The following is a 22,548-nucleotide window of genomic DNA, read 5'->3' on the forward strand; positions in this document are numbered from 1 at the left end:
TTTGGTTATTTTTTTTATTTATAATTCACAAATCTCCCTTGATATACAAAGGAATTTCAATTGACCGTAAAAAGTAAAGTCTTTTTATAGGTATCAAATGATGCAATAAGCCTGCAACTTAAAGGACAACCGGGGTGACATGGGACATGATGAGATAGATTTGTGTATGCATAGTGCCAAGCACACAAATAGCTAGGCTGTGTTCCTTTTTCTTTCTCAGCCTGAAAGAGTTAAACATCAGGTATGCAAGTGACAGTTTCTATCCGGGTCGGGACTGAGTCAGACTGTAGCATAACTCTCACTGATAAGTAATTACAGTCATGAAATACTTTCCTGCCAGCAAATGGCTTCCTGGAGCTGGAAAGACATAAAAAGGGTCAATAATTCATAGATTTGCGCTCTAGCATTCTTTAATGAAGGTGTTATTGAGAAGAGACAATGAAACAGTAAAAACTTAAAAACTAGATTGAAATATAAAATAAAACTGTGGGATATCTAAAAACGACATTATTAGGAGAAGAAGGATAGAAAATATTCTTTATGTTCACCTTGGATGTCCTTTAATAAAAATTGTACAAGCAAGTGAGATAAAGGCCTTGTACTTCACTGCCAGGATAACAAGTGCTATCTGTATTCTACAGGCTGGAATTACGGGCAAAACATTTGTACTGTTTCCCTTAAACAATAATTATTAAAGAATTCTATGTAAAATATTTTGTTGTTAGACTCGTGAATAAAGAGCAGGTTCAATGTTCTTGTTTACCCCTCCCAAGCACAAATGAGAAGAGACAGATTCGGCATGCATCTAGATATTTTTAAAAGTGTGAATGACAAGTTCTCCTGAGAAGACACAAACTGAGGAAGTGAGAGAATTCATTAAGTGCAGCCGCAGCTTTGAACTATCATATCAGGAATGTCTGCCTTAACAATTGTATTATTCATATCGAAATACAGAAAAGACAGACTACTTCGCTTGGTTGGTACACAGCAAAGACTGAGATTAGTATACATGTTGTTTGCCTTTATGAGGCTGACAACAGCTGTATGGCTAGAGGCGGAGATCCCTGGTGCTCTGGCCAAGTGGACGGGACACCTGCCTTCACACAAGTTCATGTAGTAGCCCTTTGGACTAATGATCCAGTCACCCCAGCCTATATCTTTGAAAGAAATATAAAACCTTTTGACACAACAAATGTCCGTGTCACCAGTGCACTCAGTAATGTGTCTCCGGGTGCGAGATTCCTGTTGCTTGTTGCGTAATTTTAAAGCCAGGAAAGCGCGGTGAAAATGACTCATGTTATTCATTTTGAGTGGATGCTGGCAGTCCTCACAGGTTACTTCCAAGTATATGTTTTCTTCTCCTTCGGAAATGGTTTTGCCCGTGAGCATGGGCAGAGTTACTCTACACCATCCTCCTTGGACAGCTTTCACCTGAATTATGTCTTCTTCGGCCGACAAGTCATTCAGCAAGCGTTTACTTGTCACTGAAATTGTAACCTTGTTGCGGGATGTTGCTTTGAGATAGAGCCACAAATGCCCCTGGTAGATCTCTTCATGCTTTTCAGCAGAGAGCTGGAAACGTAGAATGGGGTGGACATCTTGGATGTTATCTGAGCAGAAAACAATCATAGATTATGATACCACCACCAAGCTAAATAACTAAGTACATTACAACATTAAGCTTCACAGAAGAGGTCCTTGATTGAATAAGCAGAAGTTATAAGTCAAGTCATGAATTTGTACAATGGGTCCTAATATCAAAATAAATATAGCAGTCTATTCTATCAGGTTTTTAATAAATGGGAAGAAGTACTGGGAGGACAGTACACAAAGCAGTGGTGTTAACACAATTTACGGGGTTCTGTGGCTGAATTTTATTCCCCCACCTTTATCTTACCCTATTACGTTATTCATTCTCTCCACCCACCCCCTGTGCATTACTTACGTTACTTGTCCAATTGCTTCCAGACAACCCCAGCAACACCCTCACTCACAGGATATACCCTCAGGGCTCACTTACATTATATATCACTGAACCTTAACCCATTCGCGTTCCGTCGTTTTCACTTGAGAAATGTTCACCTCCCATTCATTAGCCTATAACTTTATCACTACTTATCACAATGAACTGATCTATATCTTGTTTTTTCCGCCACCAATTAGGCTTTCTTTGGGGGGTACATTTTGCTAAGAGCCACTTTACTGTAAATGCATTTTAACAGGAAGAATAAGAAAAAAACAGAAAAAAAATCATTATTTCTCAGGTTTCAGCCATTATCATTTTAAAATAATACATGCCTGCATAATTAAAAATCACGTATTGTATTTGCCCATATGTCCCGGTTATTACACCATTAAAATTATGTCCCTATCACAATGTATGGCGACAATATTTTATTTGGAAATAAAGGTGCATTTTTTCCGTTTTGCATCTATCACTATTTACAAGTTTAAAATAAAAAAAATATAGAAATATTTCATCTTTACATTGATATTTAAAAAGTTTAGACCCTTAGGTAAATATTTACATGTTTTTTTTTTTTTTTATTGTAATGTTTTTTGTTTTTTTTATATTAAACATTTTATTTGGGTAGTTTTGGGAGGGTGGGATGTAAACAATATATTTGTAATGTAAATGTGTGTTTAAGTTTTATTTTTTTTACTTTTAGTTGTAGTTTTACTTTTTGGCCACAAGATGGCGGCCATGAGTTTGTTTACATGACGTCACTCTAAGCGTAACATACGCTTAGAGAGACGCATGGGGGACGCTACAGCCAGAAAAAGCGCAGCTTCCGAGAGAAGCTGTTGCTTTTTCAGCGGGGGAGAGGAATCAGTGGTCGGGCACCATAGCCTGATTCACTGATTGCCTGGCTAACGAGCCGCGGCCGGGAGCGTGCATGCATGCGCGCGATCGGTTGCGGGAGCGCGCATGGTTCCTGGATGTAGTTTCTACGTCCAGGAACTAAAATAGTTTAATCACACTGCACTCCACTATTCCCTGTCTCCACCATCCTGTACATCTTCTCACTGAGCCAGGTCCCACTTTGCTATAAATCCCCATTTCCCTTAAAACTTATACATTCTTCCTAACATGCTGTACTTCCTTCCACGCCATACAATCCCCTTCCCCGTTCAGTGTATTTCTAAACTAGATCCTCCTTTTGCTCCCAGACGGACAAGAGCGATTTTCACCATTTTAAAGGGAAAAACAAGGGGAAAAAAATACACTATTTATCCAATTTCATCCCCTATAGTTTTAATATAAACACTGCTACTGTGCATAAAACCCACACATTTTATCTGCCTATTTGTCCCGGTTATCACAAGATTTTAATTACTGTATGTCCCTAGTACAAAGTATGGTGACAATATAGTATTTGGAAATAAAAGTGCATTTTTTCTTTGGTGTTTTTTTTTTTGTTCACTATTTTCATGTGCCCATGCACGGGGATGCATGTGCGCACGCACATACACGCACGCACGTGCACGCGCACAGCTGCAGCAGCACAGTCTTACTTATAAAAACGTCCTGGAGCCATTAATTTGTTCTAGCAGGACGTTTTTATAAGTCAGCTTGTCATTAAAGCGGAATGAAACCCAGCATTTCTACTTTGCTCTAATAGATTATTTACAGCATATTACTGTATATACAACCAGCATTTTTGGTTTAACTAGAACTGCATTCAAATGATTAACACAGGCTTTAGAAGCTTCCCTTCCAGTAGAGCTGGGCGCTTCCGAAACTTTACATAATGTTATCTAGTGTTTAATTGTATCAAGTCGGGATGTAAACAAAGCCTTCTCTCGCACCATGGGGTCTCACAAAGACAGTGAGACAAGCATAAATGCTTTCTGGTGCTTTCTGATTAAGTTAGGGGATGAATAAAGCAGTTATAAATAAAATGCAAAGTCAGCTCTCAGAGTAAAATTAGTGTATTTTAGGAATGTATAATTTCTAAATGAATAATAAAACTTATGCACAAAAGCAAATATGCTAACCGTATGGCATATAAAAAGTAGGAAAACATGTTTTTATTGAATATTATGTCAGGGTGGTTAAAGAGGGATTGTTAGACACAAAATCAAATTCCATTTACCCATTGCTCTGTGTCTGTTATGCAACCATGCAACCATTGCAAGCATCCCAATCTAATCAAAAAAGTTTCTGCTGTTATAAATCTTCTCTCTGTCAGACTGGCTCTATTTGGTACATTACCAATGAAAATGAAGTTTGTCATCACACCTCCCACATTCCTGGTCCTCACGGATTGGCTGAGGGCAGTTCAGTGATGTGTTTACAAAGCAAGCTAGCTATGACACTGCAGATTCTCAGGGAAAAAAAGTGGAGGAAATGACATCAGGATTGGCTTGAGTTAGAGGGAATCCAAGATGAAAAATCCCTGAAACAGAATTCTTCTTTATTTACAATATAAAATTCACTCAATCAACTGTAGCAGACTGCACTCCTATCTGTAGATGAATCTGATGTGCCCGGCTGTAATGGTCTCACAGCACCAGAGTCCCAACAAATCACTTGAAGAAAGTAGAAGCTGGCACCATCAATGTATTTAAATGTATTTAATGCTCTTTCAGTTTATTTAAGACACTTAGGGCCAGTTTACATTGAGCTTATGAACCCAACGCATCCGCTCCTGCGCTGCGCTCCGCTGCGTTCTGCTGTGTCAAGCGATCGTGCAGGTCGGGAACATCCGCTCCGACGAGCGGAACGCAGGGAGTGGAACGGAGCGGAACGTAGCAATATGAACTTTCCCACCGGGAAAGCATTGCTTTCGCTGCTGCGTTCCGCTCATCGGAGCGGAACGTAGGCTCAATGTGAACCGAGCCTTAGACATATTGCACAAAGCAAATGTAGCAATGTTTCGGAGGAGAACCTCCTTTGTCAAGCTATGTCAGTGTCTCAAAGGAAAAAACTATTTCATGGCCTTTATATATACACATGACATGGGAATTAACCAATCACATCGTGTAATCGCCAGTGGCGACCAATCCCCTTGCATTCCACCCAGCGGACCTTATGGGGAACTTCATCTAAAAATATACTCTGTGTCCACCTCCATAGATGTCTATCTAACACTGCCGCTGTGTTAGAGAGAGCGGCAGTGTTAGATAGACATCTATGGAGGTGGACACGGAGTGTATTTTTAGATGAAGTTCCCCATAAGGTCCGCTGGGTGGAATGCAAGGGGATTGATCGCCACTGGCGACTACACGATGTAATCGGTTAATTCCCATGTCATGTGTATATATAAAGGCCATGAAATTGTTTTTCCCTTTGAGACACTGACATAGCTTGACTAAGGAGGTTCTCCTCCGAAACATTGCTACATTTGCTTTGTGCAATATGTCTAAGTGTCTTTAATAAACTGAAAGAGCACTAAATACATTGCTTCGACTTTCTTTATATAGAATTAACTGAAATTAAAACGTGGACAGCATAATACATCGGTTATGTAAGTAGAACAAGCAGTTATCTAATTTTATACGTGTTTTTTTCCTGGCATAGTATGGCTGTCCATGCTGCTTTAAAGTGTCCATGCACAACTGGATTAGATGGCAATCATCCAGTACCTGCATGAAACTTTGTTGTTATACTAACCAGTGCTCATAAACCAGTTTAAGGGCTCTTTTACACTACAAGCAATTCCAATGTGATTCAGATTCCAATGTAATTTTAACCACTTCAGCCTACAGGGTTGAGATGTTGTGCATCTGAGCAACTTTCACCTCCCATTCATTTGCCAATAACTTTAGCACTACTCATCACAATGAATTGATCTATATCTTGTTTTTTCCGCCTCCATTCAGGCTTTCTGTGGGTGATACATTTTGCTGAGAATTAATTTATTCTAAATCCATTTTAACAGGAATATTAAGAAAGAAATGGAAAAAAATAATTATTGCTCAGCTTTTGGCCATTATAGTTTGAAATTAATACATGCTACCATAATTAAAACCTATGTACTTTATTTACCAATTTGTTCCGCTTATTACACCATTTAAATTATGTCCCTATCACAATGTATGGCGCCGATATTTAATTTGGAAATAAAGGTGCATTTTTTCAATTTGCGTCCATCACTATTTAGAAGCCCATAATTTAATAAATCATTTTGATATACTCCTTTGACATGAATATTTAAAAAGTTCAGACCCTTAGGTAACTATTTATGGTTTTTTTTTTATATTATTGTAATTTTTTATTTTATTTTTTATTAAAACTTGTATGTGGGTATTTTTTGGTGTGGGAGGTAAACAGGGGATTTTAAAAGTTTTAAATTGTATTTATTCAATTCTAAGTGTTTTTTGGTGTAGTTTGCTATTTGGCCACAAGATGGCCACAGTCAAAAAGTCATGGGAGCGATCGATCTCACTCCCAAAAAGAAGTATGAAGACGGGGAACTTTTTGATCTCAGAAAAGCCGCTTTTCTCCGTGGGGGTCCGATCAGTGAAAGGGATTTATAATCCCTTTCATTGATCGCTGGGCTAACGGCCAGCAGCGGGGGCGCGCACGGGGGGCCCGCTGGAGTTCAGTTAGGCTGAAGTGGTTAAAAAGTAGGGTATGCTGTGTTTTTTTCTGCATTTTCCTTCTTGTGTTCCTAGCAACAAGTGAAAATCATATCAGAATTGGATTTGAATTGGATAGGAATTGGATTGGAATCAGATTTGTTAAAGAAGCCTGATACATACCAATTTCAGCAAAGCTTATAATTTCATGGCTTTGACCTTGGTCCAGTTCTTGGTCTACCCCATCAGTCTCTTCTTGAAAATATGCTGACTGATCCTTATCCAACTTAATTCTGAACCACTGCAACGCCTGCTCCAGATTTTCCCTTGGCAGAGCGTGGGAGATGTTTGGTCGGCGATGCAAATGAAGTTTCTTTAGGATGTCTTGTTTAGCCACTTCAATGAGTATCTCCTTCTCAGTCTGAGCTTCCATGGGTTGGTTGAAAACTCTGCATGATGAGCAGGATGATTCTGCCAGTGATACCTGAGCAACAACCAGCAGAAGAGGCAGAACTATTTCAACAGTCATGATGCTATCTGTAGATAAAAAAACAAAAAGGTAAAGAGCTTTTAGTACAGGACAGTGAAAGATTGCAATACTGAAGCCACCTATGCATTGCTTTTAAGCTAGGTTTACTGTAGCATAAACATGTCCCCACTTCCAGGACAACATCAGGTAAAGCTGGGTAAAGATAATACAATCAAATGGCATCATGTCTAGTGGATGCCATATGCATATTATGTAGCCGTTTTGGGCTCAAGCACTGTAATGGACTTGTATGGGAGCACCACTGAAGAACTGTTCAGAGGCCGTACTATTGTTCAGAAGACATTTGATGAGTATCCCCAAGGGCATTTGTCAAAGTAGTTTCAAACACTTCTACAAATATTTCCTTGCTACATGGCAATTTCCCCTTCTGGATCTCTTTGAGTGCCATTGCCAAATGATAGCCAAGCTCATCTCATCCAATATACTGTATGTAAGTCAACTTTATTATTGCACAAAGATAAAAAATCTCCACAAAAATCACAATCCCCCCTCTCCAATTTTTTGTTAAAGCAATTAAAACCATCAACCCAACAAATCAAATAGTAATATTATTGTGGTCAAAACTGCACCATGGGGGACATCTGATTTTGCTCTGGGGAATGGCCAATGGTGTACAAAAAAGCAAATAGAGAACTGTGAATGCCACTTTTACAAGGCTACTGTAAAAATTGGAGCCGTCAAGCTGTAATGGACATTAGGAGTGGGTAGGCAAACGCAAAAAAAAAGTTACCAATCACAGACCATGTTACCCCAAAATATCTTGCATATTAGGCATTAAGTACAGTGAAACAGAGAGCATGTGATAAATGTCCTATTTGTTATGTGGGACAAGCGTTCTCTTCCTCAGGGCCTGTCACCACTAACGTGTGAGAGAAAAGAATTAAGGTTGAGGTTAAGATCAAGTATCAGAAAGGTGATTTTGTTTTGGTTAGCATTAGTTGACTGAAATGCAGAGTACTACCAAAACCAATGAAAAGAGCATCCTGGACCCAAGAAAGGAAATGTAGGTAATATATATAGCATCCATATAACTGAACACAATGCTGGTACCAAAAGTATGTTACTCCTCACCTCAAATGTTTATGTCAAGACTAGGTTTAGTTAAAATGTTACGGGCAAGGTTGATGTCAGAGTTAGAGTTAAGGAGTGGCTGTTGGGAAAGGGTTAAGGTTAGACACAGAGGGTAGGGGTGGGGGGGGGGGAGGTGAGTCTTAGAATTTTTGGCAATAATAATTTAAATAGCTGCAAATGTCCATAGAATTAAAAAAAAACTGCTATTAGTAATCTAGACATCCATTACGTCAGACAGCAGATCTCAGTTCAACTATTCACTATGGAAAGAGGATGAAGACCTCTTGCTGCAGAACAAGGATCAGCCCAGGAAATCCAACTTAACAGGCCATTAATTCCATAAGCATGGATGGTCCCTGAGGAATGCGGAACAGAAAAAAACAACATGAAATTAATGACCAGCTGAAATATAGTAGAACTGGGTAACAACCAGTGTGATAGCTCTTGAGTATACATTAAATAAATTATAGAATGACTGAATATGCCAAGCAACGATTTCTGTGCTACGATGTCTGCGAAGCATTGTGCTACTCATCACTTTTTAAGACTGACATAAGACTGACTGAAAATAAGTAATATATTGCTATTGCAGTCAATGCATGTGTTGATATACTGAAAGTGTTTGACTGACTATGGCATGTTACAGCATGTCAATGGCCTTTCTTTAACCTTCCTGGCGGTTCGGGGTAAGCCGCGCAGGAGGTTTTCTCCGGCCCTGCTTGGCCGATTTGCTTACTTTTTTTTTTGCTGGACGCAGCTAGCACCTTGCTAGCTGCGCCAGCACACTGATCGGCACCGCCCCGCGCCCGATCGCCGCTAGCCGTCGCGGCGCGCGCCCCCCCCCCCCCCCCCCCAAGACCCCGTGCGCTGCCTGGCCAATCAGTGCCAGGCAGCGCCGAGGGGTGGATCGGGACTCCCAATGACGCCGAAGGCGATCGAAGCGGGCGGCTATCATGTAGCGAGCCCTGGGCTCGCTACATGATTTTAAAAAAAACAAACAAAAAAAAACTGCTGCGCTGCCTCCTGGCGGAATTTTTCATACTGCCAGGAGGGTTAAAGTGGTCTGAAATTCTGACATAACATTCAATAAAAATGTGTTTTCCTACTTTTTATTACCAATACAGTTATATTTGCTTTTGTGCACAGGTAATCTTGTCCATTTACAAATTACAAGTTCCCAAAGTACAGTTTATCTGCTCTGAAAGCTGCCATTTCATGTTATTCAAGCTGCTTTTAATTATATATTAAAATATTCTAGTGAGCTCCTCTGAACTCAGTGCATGCTTGAAGCAGAGAGAGCTTGTTTTCAGTTGTTACACACAATGTAACAACATCGGAATGTAAACAAAAGATAATGTTATCTCCTCTGTGGTTGCGGAACTTAACCATTTCAGCCCGCAGGGATTTTTCACCTTATGCATCAGAGCAATTTTCACCTCCCATTCATTCGCTAATAACTTTATCACTACTTATCACAATTTATTGATCTTTATCTTGTATTTTCCGCCACTAATTAGGCTTTCTTTAGGTGGTACATTTTGCTAAGAATTATTTTTTTATAAATGCATTTTAACAGGAATATTAAGAAAACATTAAAAAAAAAAATCATTTATTTCTCAGTTTTCGGCCATTATAGCTTTAAAATAATACATGCTACCATAATTAAAACCTATGTATTTTATTTGCCCGTTTGTCTCGGTTATTACACCATTTAAATTTTGTCCCTATTACAATGTATGGCGCCAATATTTTATTTGGAAATAAAGGTGCATTTTTTCAGTTTTGCGTCCATCACTATTTACAAGCTTATAATTTAAAAATTGTTCTTAGTATACCCCCTTCACATGCATATTTAAAAGGTTCAGACCCTTAGGTAACTATTTATGTTTGTTTGTTTTTTTTTATTGTCATTTTTTTCCATTAAAACATTTATTTGGGTAATGTTTTTGGTGTTGGGAAATAAACAGTTAAATTTTAATGTTAACCACTTCAGGATTCTGCGTACGCTTAAGTACGCCCCTGAATCCTGAAGTGGTTTCCATACGAGCGGCCGTTTCATGTCAGTTCACGGAGGGTGTCTCCGTGAACACCCTGCGAGCCTCCGATCGTGGCATGCAGGGTAAATGTAAACACACGGGGAAGATCTTCCCCGGTGTTTGCATATATATGAGATCGACGATCCCCGGCCTCTGATTGGCCGAGGATCGCCGGCATCTGATAGGCTAAAGCCTATCCCATCAGGCACAGGACGGAAATCCGTCCTGCGCCACTCACAGGGGGAGGGAGAGGGAGGGAAGGGGAAGGAGGCCAGGAAGCGCTGCGGAGGGGGCTTTGAAGAGCCCCCCCCCCCCGCAAGCGCAAGCAGCCGGCGGCGATCAGACCCCCCCAGCAGGACATCCCCCTAGTGGGGAAAAAAGGGGGGAAGTCTGATCGGCCTGGCTGCTATCTGATCGGTGCTGCGGGCTGGAGAGCCCACGCAGCACCGATCAGCAAAACCACCCGGAACCCGGAAGTGGTTAAAATATGTGTAAATTGGCATGAAAAATTTATGTAGATGTAGTTTTACTATTTGCCCACAAGATGGCTACCTTGAGGTTTTTTTTCTACTTGTGCTTCTCGCTTACCGGAAGCACAAGGAGGACGGGGGAAATATTTTTTTTAGAAAAACTGTGGTCTCTCATAAGAAACCGTTGGTTTTTCTGCCTGCAACTTAGATTGGTGAACGGGAACCATGTTCCCGTTCACTGAACCCAGGGCTACCGGGGGACAGCACGGGGACACAGAGGCGCACCCGCAAACGCGAGCGGGAGCGTGCCGAAGTGGCCTCTGCATCAGAGCAGCCAGATGGACGTGAGGATCACGTCCGGGCGGCTGAAATGGTTAAAGGACACCAGAGGCGAAAATAAACAAATGAAATAAACGAATGTATCTATTTTCCTTCTCCTAAAAATGACTTTTTAAGATATTCCACAGTTTTATTTAATGTTTAAATCTACTTTTTAAGTTTTAACTGTTTTATTGTTTTTGTTCAATGACACATTCATTGAAGTGTGCCAGAGCTAAAATCTATAATCTATTGACCCTTTTTATCTCTTTCTTGATCTCAGAAGCCATTTTTCTGCTATATTTTATAGTTGAAATTTCTTATCAGTAAGGGTCATACTGTAGTCATTTTGTGTCAGCCACTTACATACCTGATATTTAACTCTTTCAGGCAGAGAAAGAAAAAAGGAACACAGAATAGTTATTTGTGTGCTAGGGACTGTATATACCCATTTCTATCTCATCATGTCACATGTCACCTCGGGTATCTTTTAACCCCTTGGCGATATGATTCTTTCTGGATTTTAGGGTCTAAAAGCGGGACAATATATTTGCACCCTTTCAGACCCTAAAACCTGGAAACAATCATGCTGCCAGGGAGATCTGCACAGCCCAGCAATCACTCACCTCCCTGGGCTACCGCGCTGCAGTTATGCCTCCCTCCTCCGGGTGGCACTGCAACTCTAAAGTGAGATTGCCGGCTGTCGTCATGATGACAGCTGGAGATCTCACCAGGAGGAAGCAGAGCCCCAGAGGACGGAAGAAGAATGGCCTCAGACGTCGGGATCCCTGGGAGGTATGTAGAAACGCTTCCCCTGCGCGCATTGCTCTGCATAGAGCCTCCGGCAGCTACCCCGAGCAGAGGTCGGGATTACCGTTCTGAGCTGCTATTTTCTGCCCCGACCCTAGCTCAGGGTTACCGCCAAAGAGGTTAAGCTGAAGGAGCTTTCCAGTGCAGAGCAAAGTGCTGTGTTTAACTCTTTGATTGCTGTTCTGCCTATTTGTGTTACTAGGTTTAAGGCTGTAAGGAATTTTAGTGCAAAGAAGAAATGCTGAGTTTCAGACCACTTTAGCGCAAACCTGTGAGGGGTTGCTACAGGCACTTTAAATACCTCAGAAAGGGGGAAGCCTCTGGATCCTCAAAAGCTTCACCCGTCCTCCTCAGCCAGACCGATGCAGCGATGGGACCCCCCCAAATTGCGGCCACGCTGTGTCTGTGCAGTGGCTCGGACTCGCTCGGGCTCAGCTTTTTCTGCCAAAACCCAAGCGGGTTGTGCTAGTGTGCATGCACAAGTTGTTGGCAAGCATTGACAAGGTGCTGTTCGGGGGTTCCAGCACTGAAATGGTCTGGTGGAGAAAGACAGGAGAAGCCTTTCTAAGATCCAGAGACTTCCCCCTCCAGAGGGGAGTAATCTATAGGGGCACTTTTCCTCCCCTTCCTAACTTCACTAGTGAGATCCCGACGCCGTGGTCCATTCTGAGTGCAGACAATGGGTCTGATCCAATTCACTTTTAACTTAAAGTACTTACTTACGAGGTGAAAAAAATAAATAAAGATGAATACCTGTGTGCAATGTAGTTCTATACTGATAAAAGGTCAGCTGCACACAGTGACCATAACATCAGAATCCTTAATCAATTAGACAGGGGCTCATTAGATAGTTGCCACCTCAAACACCAGATCTAGCGCTTAGGCTGTCATCCAGCCAGTAAGGATAACCCAGGAACGATTCCACCAATAAAAGTTTATTCCAGCAAGCATTCACAAGGATCCATAAAAGGTAAGGTGCACAGCACGTTAGATCTCTGGGGCACTGTAAGTTTAAACACCGTGGCGTCCTGCCAGTGAACCTTCCCAGGAGCATGCAAACTACACAAGCGCTCTATTCCTCAAGTGTAATGACGTCAATGTGCACTGGCTCCGCCCTAAGCCGTTTCGCCCAATAAGACTTATCAGCCCCTGATGAATCCTATTGGACGAAACTGCGTAGGGCGGAGCCAGTGCGCCTTGACGTGGTACAGTGCATGCGCATCGGGCTCGCGCGACTTAGGGTATGTATGCGATTTTGATCCTGAGCTTCAGCTCAGGATCACTTTAAAAAGGAGCTGTCAGCAATCCTATCTCAGAAAAAAAACTTCACATATATAAGTTGATAAATACTTGCTCTACTTACATAACATATGTATTGCACTGTCCACGTTTTGATTTTAGTGATTTTTTTATAGTGAAAAAAGAGAAAATCCTTCTTAGGATTCTCCATCTTAACTGTGTCTATTTTGAAGGCAATCCTGATGTAATTTCCTCCCTTACTCTCCTCTGCCTGAATGTGTATGCAATTCCCGCCCTCGTCCCAGTTTTCAGGCACTCCCACCCAGCTCTGTAATAGAAAGTGCATTGTTTGAGCATATTAAATTATATTAAATATTGGCCAATCAGAGAGGAACAGAGGTGTGGGAGGAGAAAACAGGAGGGAAAGAGGCTCCAGCCAATCAGGCTGCATTAGTTAAGTCTGAGGGGAAAGTAAAGGAGCAAAAAAAGACAACCCAACATGACCTGCAACTTCCTTTGTGTGGCAGATGTAACAAATAGGTGCCAGGAAAACTGGGGAATGATGTTTTATAGATAAGAAAACAGAGTGATTTTACCTTTTGGATTGCCTGGTTAGCTTCATTATTAATTGTATACCAGATACAAATAAATAATTAAGTGAAAAATGAGAATTGGCTCTTGGGTGCATGATAAGGATAGGCCGCGCGGCCGCACTCAGCATTTATGGACGCCGTCATGGCGTCCATACAGTATCCACGCTGTCTGCCTTTGAAAAGGCCGCTAGATGCGGCGAAACATGTCAGGCTCCTCCTGACAGCGCGTTTCTCCTCCACACCTCCATTGCTTTGGAACCTGCACCTTCTTTTGACCTCCTGACATCCAGCACTCTGATACTCGGGTCATCTTGTTGCCAGCACAGGGGATACCCAGCCTTCATCACTGCATCATGGACTTTGCCATTCAAATCTGGTAAATATGAGAGGACATCATTCCACATATGCCCGACTGTTTGCACATGCCCTGCGAATGGGGGACTTATCTTTGCTTTGCTACATGTGCTTACATCTGTGAAGATTTACTGCACCGCTTTGCTTCACCTGCTCCTACCCTGCGATTGGGGGACTGTTTGTTACATATGCTGGGTGCATGTTATCAGTCTGCTTTGCTGGTCATCAACGCTACATGTCATCAGATGTCATCCATTTGCTTCAAGCTATTTTGTGTGCCTTTGTGGATGCTGCCTTTCAATCTGTTCCCTTGTGCTCAATATATGCTCCAGGAACATTGCCCATGAGCTCTGCTTGTATTTACTGGCTATCAACTGTTCATCATATGTCAGGTTGGACTGTTTGGTCTCTTACTTGTTTTCCAACAAGTTCTATGGTGCAGGTTCCATTTCCTTCATAGGGGACTGCAGCCCCTATGTTGTTGGAGGGTTTGTGAGGAGTCATTTTATGGGGTTGTATAGTATTTATGGGATATTTGCATTTTCGATGTAGTCTGAGATTTGTGATATATATGAATAAAGTTTCTATCCTTATCATGCACCCAAGAGCCAATTCTCATTTTTCACTTTACCATATATAATCATGTTGGTATGTTCATGGTGAGGATATATATTAGTGTTTTTGTAATTACATTAGTATTGCTATTTCTAGATTTAGTATAACCCTATTTGACGCTGCCCTATAATATTGAGGCATTTTCTACATACAAATAAATAATTAATTTTTTAATTTAATTTAATTTTATGCCCGACAATTACACTTTCAGGCAAAATTTATGTTTTCACTGATGTGACATTTTTCTACTTTACTATCAAATGCCAGTACAGAGAAAACTATAATTTATTTGTGAAGAACAGGAAGATTTTTTCTAGATCAGTCAATGCTTAGTAAGTGATTCCTGATTATGGTTAACCTGTAGTGATAGGGAAATGCAGGCTACCACAATTGCTACCTTTTGATCAATGCCAATTGCCTGGCTGATTTGCTGTTCCTTTCTTGTCTAATACTTTGAGCCACAGACCCAAAATAAGTATGCTGATCAGCTGCATGTTTCAAGTATGTGGTTCAGACACTACTGAAGACAGTAAGATAAGCAGAACAGCCAGGTATTCAGCATTGCTTAAAAAGAAGTAAACATGGTATATGGCCTCCATATCCCTCTCACAACAGGTTCACTTTAAAGGCACATTAAAGTAAAAAAATGTACATTTTGCCAAAAAATAGAATGATAGCCAGTTTGCATATTTATCATGCGATCCAAGCCGAAGGGCTGGAACCCACTAGAGCGATTTTTTGAGCATTTAGGGAGCGATTCAAAACGCTAGCGATTTCCCTAAACTCTCAGCTAATGTTAATAGATGGGCCAAATTCCAATGGAACGATTGTGATTAGCAAAATCACTATCGCAGGACATGCAGCGTTTTGGTAGCGTTAGCTGATGTAATCGCTCATGAATCGCTACACATAATTAATGCAAATTGCAAATAAAATTATGATACATTGAAAGGAAAAATCAGAATTAAAATTGTTAATCGCAAATCGCTACACAATCGCTGGCAAAAAGCTTACACATTTTAAAATCACTAACAAAATCACCAGAAAAACGCACAAGAAATCGCTTACAAAACGCTCATTAAAAAAGCTAGTGATAGCAATTTGCGATTTGTAGTGGGCTCCAGGCTTAAGGCTGGGTTCACACATAAAAGGTGCCTAGTCCTGTCCTGACAGTTTTAACAGTTGGCATTTGTTTTGTATGAGTTTTCTATAGTTTGGTTCACACATAACGCTATACATTTCCGGTCCAGTCCTGTCAGTTTTGTATCAGTTTTCTATGGGTGTGTTCACACATAAAAGGTGTACAGTTCCAATCCTGTCAGGTAAAACTGATAGAAAACTGATGCAAAACTGACAGGACAGCACTAGACCGGAGATCTACAGATTTATCTGTGAAGCAAGCCTGTAGTAAGGTTATTTGATTAATTAACTATTTGAATGAGTCATAAGGAAATAAGCTGAGAAATTATTAGGATCACAGCTATAAAGTGCACATACTACAAGCAAGCAACCGTTTGTGATCACATCCTGAATTTCATACTCAGGCCCTTCAATTTTCCTATCTGCCATAAACTTTCTAAACTTTGAATTTTGTCTAAGATATTTTTTTATTGATCATGTGCAATAAGCCATAATGGTAATGTGCCATATAGCATTCATTAATGGCTGCAGCACTACAAATGATGATGCTAACCACTTAACACTGTGTTCAACATTTTTAAATATTTGAAATATGTCATGATGGTATAACTCCTATATTTCTACTTTTGTTACTGTCACTATGTTCCTTCTATGCACCTTGGGGGCTGTCATGAAAAGTCATTTTGTTCTGTTAGACAATAACCTCAATTCTGGTAGCTATGTGTAATAAATATTTTTTTGTCGGTAAAATTCCTCATGCTGTATTTTCCTCCTTTTTTTAGCGATTCTGAAAGATTTGTCAGCATTTCCGAACATGCGGGAAAATGTGCGGTAAATGCATAAAGTGTGGTATAAAGTGAGGTATTTCAGCGGCATACATGCGGTAAATAAATAATAGTAGTCTTTAATTGTCTTCCATAAGTTAGGATAGCCTTTGGAAGATGTTTTTTTTTTTTTTGAGGGGGGGTATGTATTTGATTACTGTATATACTCGACTATAAGTCGAGAAGTTTAGGTCTGATCTACTTTTGTAAAGTAGGGGGGTCGACTTATACTCGCATCAGACCTAAATTTCTGATTTGTAGCCGAGTATCAAGCCACCCCTCTGCTCTGCATCTGCTGCATTCTGCCCCCCTAGTGCTACCAGCCAGCCAGATTGTGTCCCTCTGTTCTTCAAAGATTGCTAGATGCCACAATGCCGCTCCCCCTGCAAGCAGGAGAATGGACTAAGAGCCTGTTTCCACTGCATGCAGATTGGATGCAGAAAAACTGATTCATTGGAGTCAGTTTTTCTGCATCCAATCTGCTTGTAGTGGAAATAGGCCCTAACCCCCGCTCATTACTTATGCCCTCAGGTAGCAGCTGAGAATGCCGACCTCCGCTCAGCACGTGATGCTCCGACGGCTGCGGGGGTAGGAGCTGCTCACTGTGCCTTATAGTACCTGCTGGCTAAGATGACTAACACAGCTTTCTCCCCAGCACTTGCTGTATAAACAGCACTGACACTTCGAGGGGAGCGGCAATTAGAGGGGCTGGACATGGAGGGGGGGGGAGGGGGATTAAATCGCCAGTGTCAAGAAAAGCTTCTTGCATCAGGGACAGGCAGGTGAGGACAGTGATCGTTCACTGGAACAGAGGGATTTCGAGTGGCTCCTACAACTGCTGTGGGGGTAGGAGCCGCTCTAAATTCGTCCGTTCCAGCCACTGTTCACTGTCCTCCCCAGCTGTCCCTAATGCAAGCAGCTTTTCTTGACAAAACACAGGCGATTTAAGCTCCACCCCTCGCCAGCCGCATCACTGTTCCATGCCCAGCCTATCTAATTGCTGCTCCCTCCTGAAGTGTCAGCGCTGCTGATACAGTGATTATACCGTCACTGTGCAGCGCCAGGGAGAAAGCAGCGTTATTGACCCTACAGCCAGCAGGTATCCATCCCAGCCAGATCTCAGGCAAGATACCTGGAACAATTAACGCTTATCATCTACAAGCATATTTCCAACACTGTGCTGCTGTTAATGTTATGTATTAACACATTAACAGCAGCACAGTGTGGGGAAGATGCATGGAGATCATGCAGGGTCATTTGCTCCAGGTATCTTGCCTCATACATATAAAAATAACATATAAATAATGTACAGTAATCTCCTTAAAGGATACATTATCACAAAATATATTTAAGAAATGAACGACTAGTATCTGTGTGGGAGTTGTATAGTGGGCCGACTTACACTTGAGAAATCAACAAATTCCATTTTAAGAGGGTCAAATATTGGTGTCGACTTATACACGAGGTCGACTTATATTTGGGTATGTACGGTATGTAGAAACCCATGGAAAGTATATTTATAGGCATCCTCTGAAAAAAAGTAAATACTGTATTTAGAGTTTTATTTCTACTATTTTTCTCTATTACACAGCCTGAATAGGAACTCCACTAAAAACTGCGAAAATGCATAAAAAATGACTTTACTGCCAGGTACAGGCAGGTCTTAAACTGATTGGTAAATTATGTGCTGACATGCCCCCTAATTTCTATAAGAATAGTGATTTTCAGTAAAATTAATGCACATGCACATTACCGCATGAATTACCGCATAATTTACCGCATGAGGTAATTCATTACTAAATTTTACTGCAAGCGTTATAACATTATTAAAATCTCCCAGAATTGCTAAATGTCACCGCATGCGGTAAATTACCGTACATGCAGTAATTTGCTTGAAAACCCTACCAGAATTGAGGCCAATGACAATAAAGTGTATGAATATGCATTTCTCCTGAGCATTCATACAGGAGATGTTTTCAATCCTTATCAATAAAATACTTTTTTTCAGGAAACAGCAAGCAAAAAAGTACATAAAGTAAGATAGCCAAATTAAAGGAAATTTGATATCAATTTTCTTACATAGTTTTTAAAGGACAACTGTAATGAGAGGAATATAAAGGCTGCCGTATGTATTTCATTTTAAACAATACCAGTTGCCTGGCAGCCCTGCTGGTCTATTTGACTGCAGTAGTTTATGAATAACACCAGAAACAAGCATGCAGCTAATCTTGTCAGATCTGACAATATTTGTCAGAAACTCACGATCTGCTGCATGCTTGTTCAGGGTCTATGGCGAAATGTATTAGAGGCAGAGGATCAGCAGGGCTGCCAGGCAACTGGTATTGTTTAAAAGGAGGTAAATATGGCATCCTCCATATCTCCCTTGATACAGTTGTCCTTTAATAGTTTTTCACTTTCTAGGTGCTACAAAAATATACATTTTGTAAATAAGAAGAAAAGAGATGTCCTGGGAGACAACACAGGATAAAGTTAGTAAAATCAGAATCAGAGCTTTAGACTCAAAAATGCTCCCCGCCCCCCCCCCCCCCCCCCCCTCATTCTACACTGAAAGACTTCCTATAATCCTCTGGACACCATACTTTACATAAACGAAATATCCAAATGACTTCTTCCCCAACACTGGCCTCGTGTTTATAGCTGGCAGAATAGCAATCTCATTAACATGTATACGGTGTACTTAAACAATCTGTTGAAGTTATATTCAGTCCAGCTGACCTTTACACTACTTAGCTGATGGAAAGATTGCCCAATGGCGGCTCAAATAGATGAATCCATATGGGGCCAGTGTTAGGCCTCCCTGCACCAATATCCCACACTGGCAATTATTCACACCCCTTAGCCCTCCCCAGTTCTCTTATACTGCCAATTCCCAGTAAAAACAAAACATGTACCCCGTCCCCACATACCACTTCTGTCTTACATAACTGTCCGTTTCTGGCTCATTTCACTTGAGAGGCATTCAGGATGAAGCAGCTCCCGGTGTGCTGGTTTGAAGATGATTTGCTGATGGGTAGTGTTTAAAGGTGGAAGAGAGAGATGTAGGGCAACACTCCAGGTGGCACCTTTTATATGTGCCACTCTCAATGGCAGAGGGAAAGAGGCAAAGCGGAAAAGACACTTTGAGGAGGTGCCACACCGTATAATATTGCCACACTGTCGTCATTGCCCTCTCCACTCCTCAATCACTAGGCTGCAGACTACTAACTGTGGAAAGTACTGGGAGAGGATAATTATGGCGACCATGGGATGGGCATCTAAGGCACCCAGTAAGAGACCCAGGAAATGTGCATAAGCTTTACAGGCTAAATTCAAATGCAAGATCCCCCCCACAAATACTTAGCATAGCAAGTAAGACATGCAAACACACAAATAGCCTAAAAGCAAAGTGGATAAAACTATTCACCGGAGGGCTCTATAGGTGGCTGCTATTGAGGTGTGCTCCTCTCCTCTTCCTGTCCAGTAGCGGTGTTCTTTTAAACTGGCAGAAATCAAAAGTGCAAAGTTTCCTTTATTTTTCTATTTTTTTTTTCACCAAATAAAACTAAAATAAATAACAGCTTCTGAGTAAACGTCCGCACAGCAGTGACCTCAGAAGACTGAGAGCTGCACGGTTAACTCTCTGTATGCTCTGCAACGCACTGTGCTTGCCTTCAGTATAGTGTCAGTTGATAGGCTACCAGTACTTACACTCTCCACTGTTACAGATTTAAATTTTGATTTGACTGAGGCAAGAATGCTTTGTTGCATGCATGTATAATTCATTGCAAAATTACATTTAAACTAATATACCTTTCCATATTTCTATTAATACTGTTTTGTTAAAACAAATCTATTTGCTATGCTTGTAGTCGGTCCTTGGCCCATATGCAATTGCCTTTTTCTCCTGAGTTTTCCCCTTATGCTGGGGATACACGGTTCGTTTTGAACCGTGTAATTGAGCGCTGATGGCAGCGCTGATAATTTCCGACCTGTCTGATACCCCGCGCAGATCTATTTCCCGCTTGAAACCGCAGGCAGGACAATGGTCAGAAACGAAGAGAAGATAAAGAACTGCCCGTGGGGACGAGCGGGAATCGATCCAGCCGTGTGCGGGGACGAGCGGGACGCGCCGCAATCTATCGTGCGGCTCGATACATGGCTCAAAACGAACCGTGTACCCCCAGCATAAGAGATCATTTTTCATCTACTTATTTAGAATAACGTTTCAGCACTTTGCTTGTAGTCGGTCCTTGGCCCATATGCAATTGCCTTTTTCTCCTGAGTTTTCCCCTTATGCTGGGGATACACGGTTCGTTTTGAACCGTGTAATTGAGCGCTGATGGCAGCGCTGATAATTTCCGACCTGTCTGATACCCCGCGCAGATCTATTTCCCGCTTGAAACCGCAGGCAGGACAATGGTCAGAAACGAAGAGAAGATAAAGAACTGCCCGTGGGGACGAGCGGGAATCGATCCAGCCGTGTGCGGGGACGAGCGGGACGCGTCGCAATCTATCGTGCGGCTCGATACATGGCTCAAAACGAACCGTGTACCCCCAGCATAAGAGATCATTTTTCATCTACTTATTTAGAATAACGTTTCAGCACTTTGCTATTGAAAAAGTACCATAAAAGTAGGTAGAAAAGTACTGTCAAAAGTATTTTAAGTATTTTCTTGCTTGCTGGTGATTTAAAAGGCATTTAATGGCAAGTTTTAAAATATCACCTAGGAGAAAACTCAGGTGAAAAAGTTAATTGCATATTGGCCTATCCATCTATCTATCTATCTATCTATCTATCTATCTATCTATCTATCTATCTATCTATCTATCTATCTATCTATCTATCTATCTATCTATCTACAGTATCTATCTATCTATCTATCTATCTATCATCTAATCTACTCTATCATCTATGTTTATCTGTTCATCATTCTGTTTCTACTACATCTTCCTCCACCTCAGTTGCCTTGATTATACCCTAATAATCTATGATTTTCTAAATATAACAGAGTCTGCAAATGCCATTGGCTCACTGATTTCATACAGATTAGGTCAAATGTTTTCATCAAACACTATGCTCATATTTATTACAGTTTCCTCAACATTCATCTACATCTAAATACCAGAATTCCATACTATTATTTTTACAATCCCGCATCTTCCCATGCAATTATTACAGTGTTTCCCAGCATGCATACATTGGATTCCACTACAGAATTGTAGTGACCAGTAGGAGACCTTGGGCAAGACTCCCTAACTCTGCTACTGCCTACAGAGTGCATTCTAGTGACTGCACAGTTCTGGCGCTTTGAGTCCACTAGGAGAAAAGCGCAATTTAAATCTTACAAAATTTTTACAATATTCACTTATAAATTATTCAGACAGTGTCCGCCCATTGTAAAATCTTTCCTCTCCCTGATTTACATTCTGAAATGTATTACTGGTGGTGATATCTTTAATTCTGCCAGGTGATCTGTACGGAATGTTTGTTACTGAGCATTCTATGCGCAGAGGGAGACATTGCTTGCTTGGCAGTTGGAAAAAGCCATTATTTCCCACAATAAAAACGAGGTTCACAGACAGCGGTTCACAGACAGCGGTTCACAGATAGGAAATTCTCTGGACCATGGTGATGACATCCCACTGTGGGAGGGGATTCATCACAATATCAGCCATACAGAGTCCCCATGATGATCCTTGGTTAAAGTTCCTCTTTAGGAGTAGTTGGTGGGTAGGTTAGTATTAGGAGTAGGTAAGTGGGAGGGTTAGTTTGAGATGTAGGTTAGGTAAAGTGGTAGAATATCAGTAAAATTACCAATATTTCACTATCGGTACTAGCCAGTAGAATAGTTATATTGCCTATATGTTATTAGCGGCTTCACCCAGGGCCCGAATTTCTGGACACCCTTTTTCAGTGTGCGCATGTAGTATCCCTCCCCATCTTAAAGTGGTATGAAACCCAGCATTTCTTCTTTGCTCTAAAAGATTATTTGCAGCATATTA

General features: G+C 41.2%; 1 protein-coding gene across 6 annotated transcripts; it reads right to left on the bottom strand.

Moving 5' to 3' along the window:
- Nucleotides 1–392: 392 nt before the first annotated feature.
- Nucleotides 393–20,068, bottom strand: LOC137545811 (inhibin beta B chain-like). Of its 6 annotated transcripts, none has more exons than XM_068267460.1 (3): nt 19,970–20,068; nt 6,709–7,062; nt 393–1,610 (listed from the first exon to the last, which is right to left on the bottom strand). In XM_068267460.1, the coding sequence occupies exons 2-3, from the start codon at nt 7,052–7,054 to the stop codon at nt 877–879; spliced, it is 1,080 nt and encodes a 359-aa protein (XP_068123561.1). In that variant the 5' UTR covers nt 7,055–7,062; nt 19,970–20,068; the 3' UTR covers nt 393–876. The 6 variants fall into 6 exon arrangements, with proteins under 6 accessions (XP_068123561.1, XP_068123563.1, XP_068123562.1 ...); XM_068267462.1 differs by lacking the exon at nt 19,970–20,068 and adding an exon at nt 19,487–19,749; XM_068267461.1 differs by lacking the exon at nt 19,970–20,068 and adding an exon at nt 19,473–19,749.
- Nucleotides 20,069–22,548: the final 2,480 nt, after the last annotated feature.

This window comes from Hyperolius riggenbachi, chromosome 2, assembly GCF_040937935.1.
Source record: "Hyperolius riggenbachi isolate aHypRig1 chromosome 2, aHypRig1.pri, whole genome shotgun sequence".
NCBI lineage: Eukaryota > Metazoa > Chordata > Amphibia > Anura > Hyperoliidae > Hyperolius > Hyperolius riggenbachi.

Bases quoted from the DNA above. Each gene is read 5' to 3' on its own strand.
- LOC137545811 (XM_068267460.1), bottom strand. From the start codon at position 7,054: ATGACTGTTGAAATAGTTCTGCCTCTTCTGCTGGTTGTTGCTCAGGTA. The intron at 1,611-6,708 runs GTATGTATCAGG...TTTTCTGCTCAG, and splicing joins TATAAGCTTTGCTGAAATTG to ATAACATCCAAGATGTCCAC.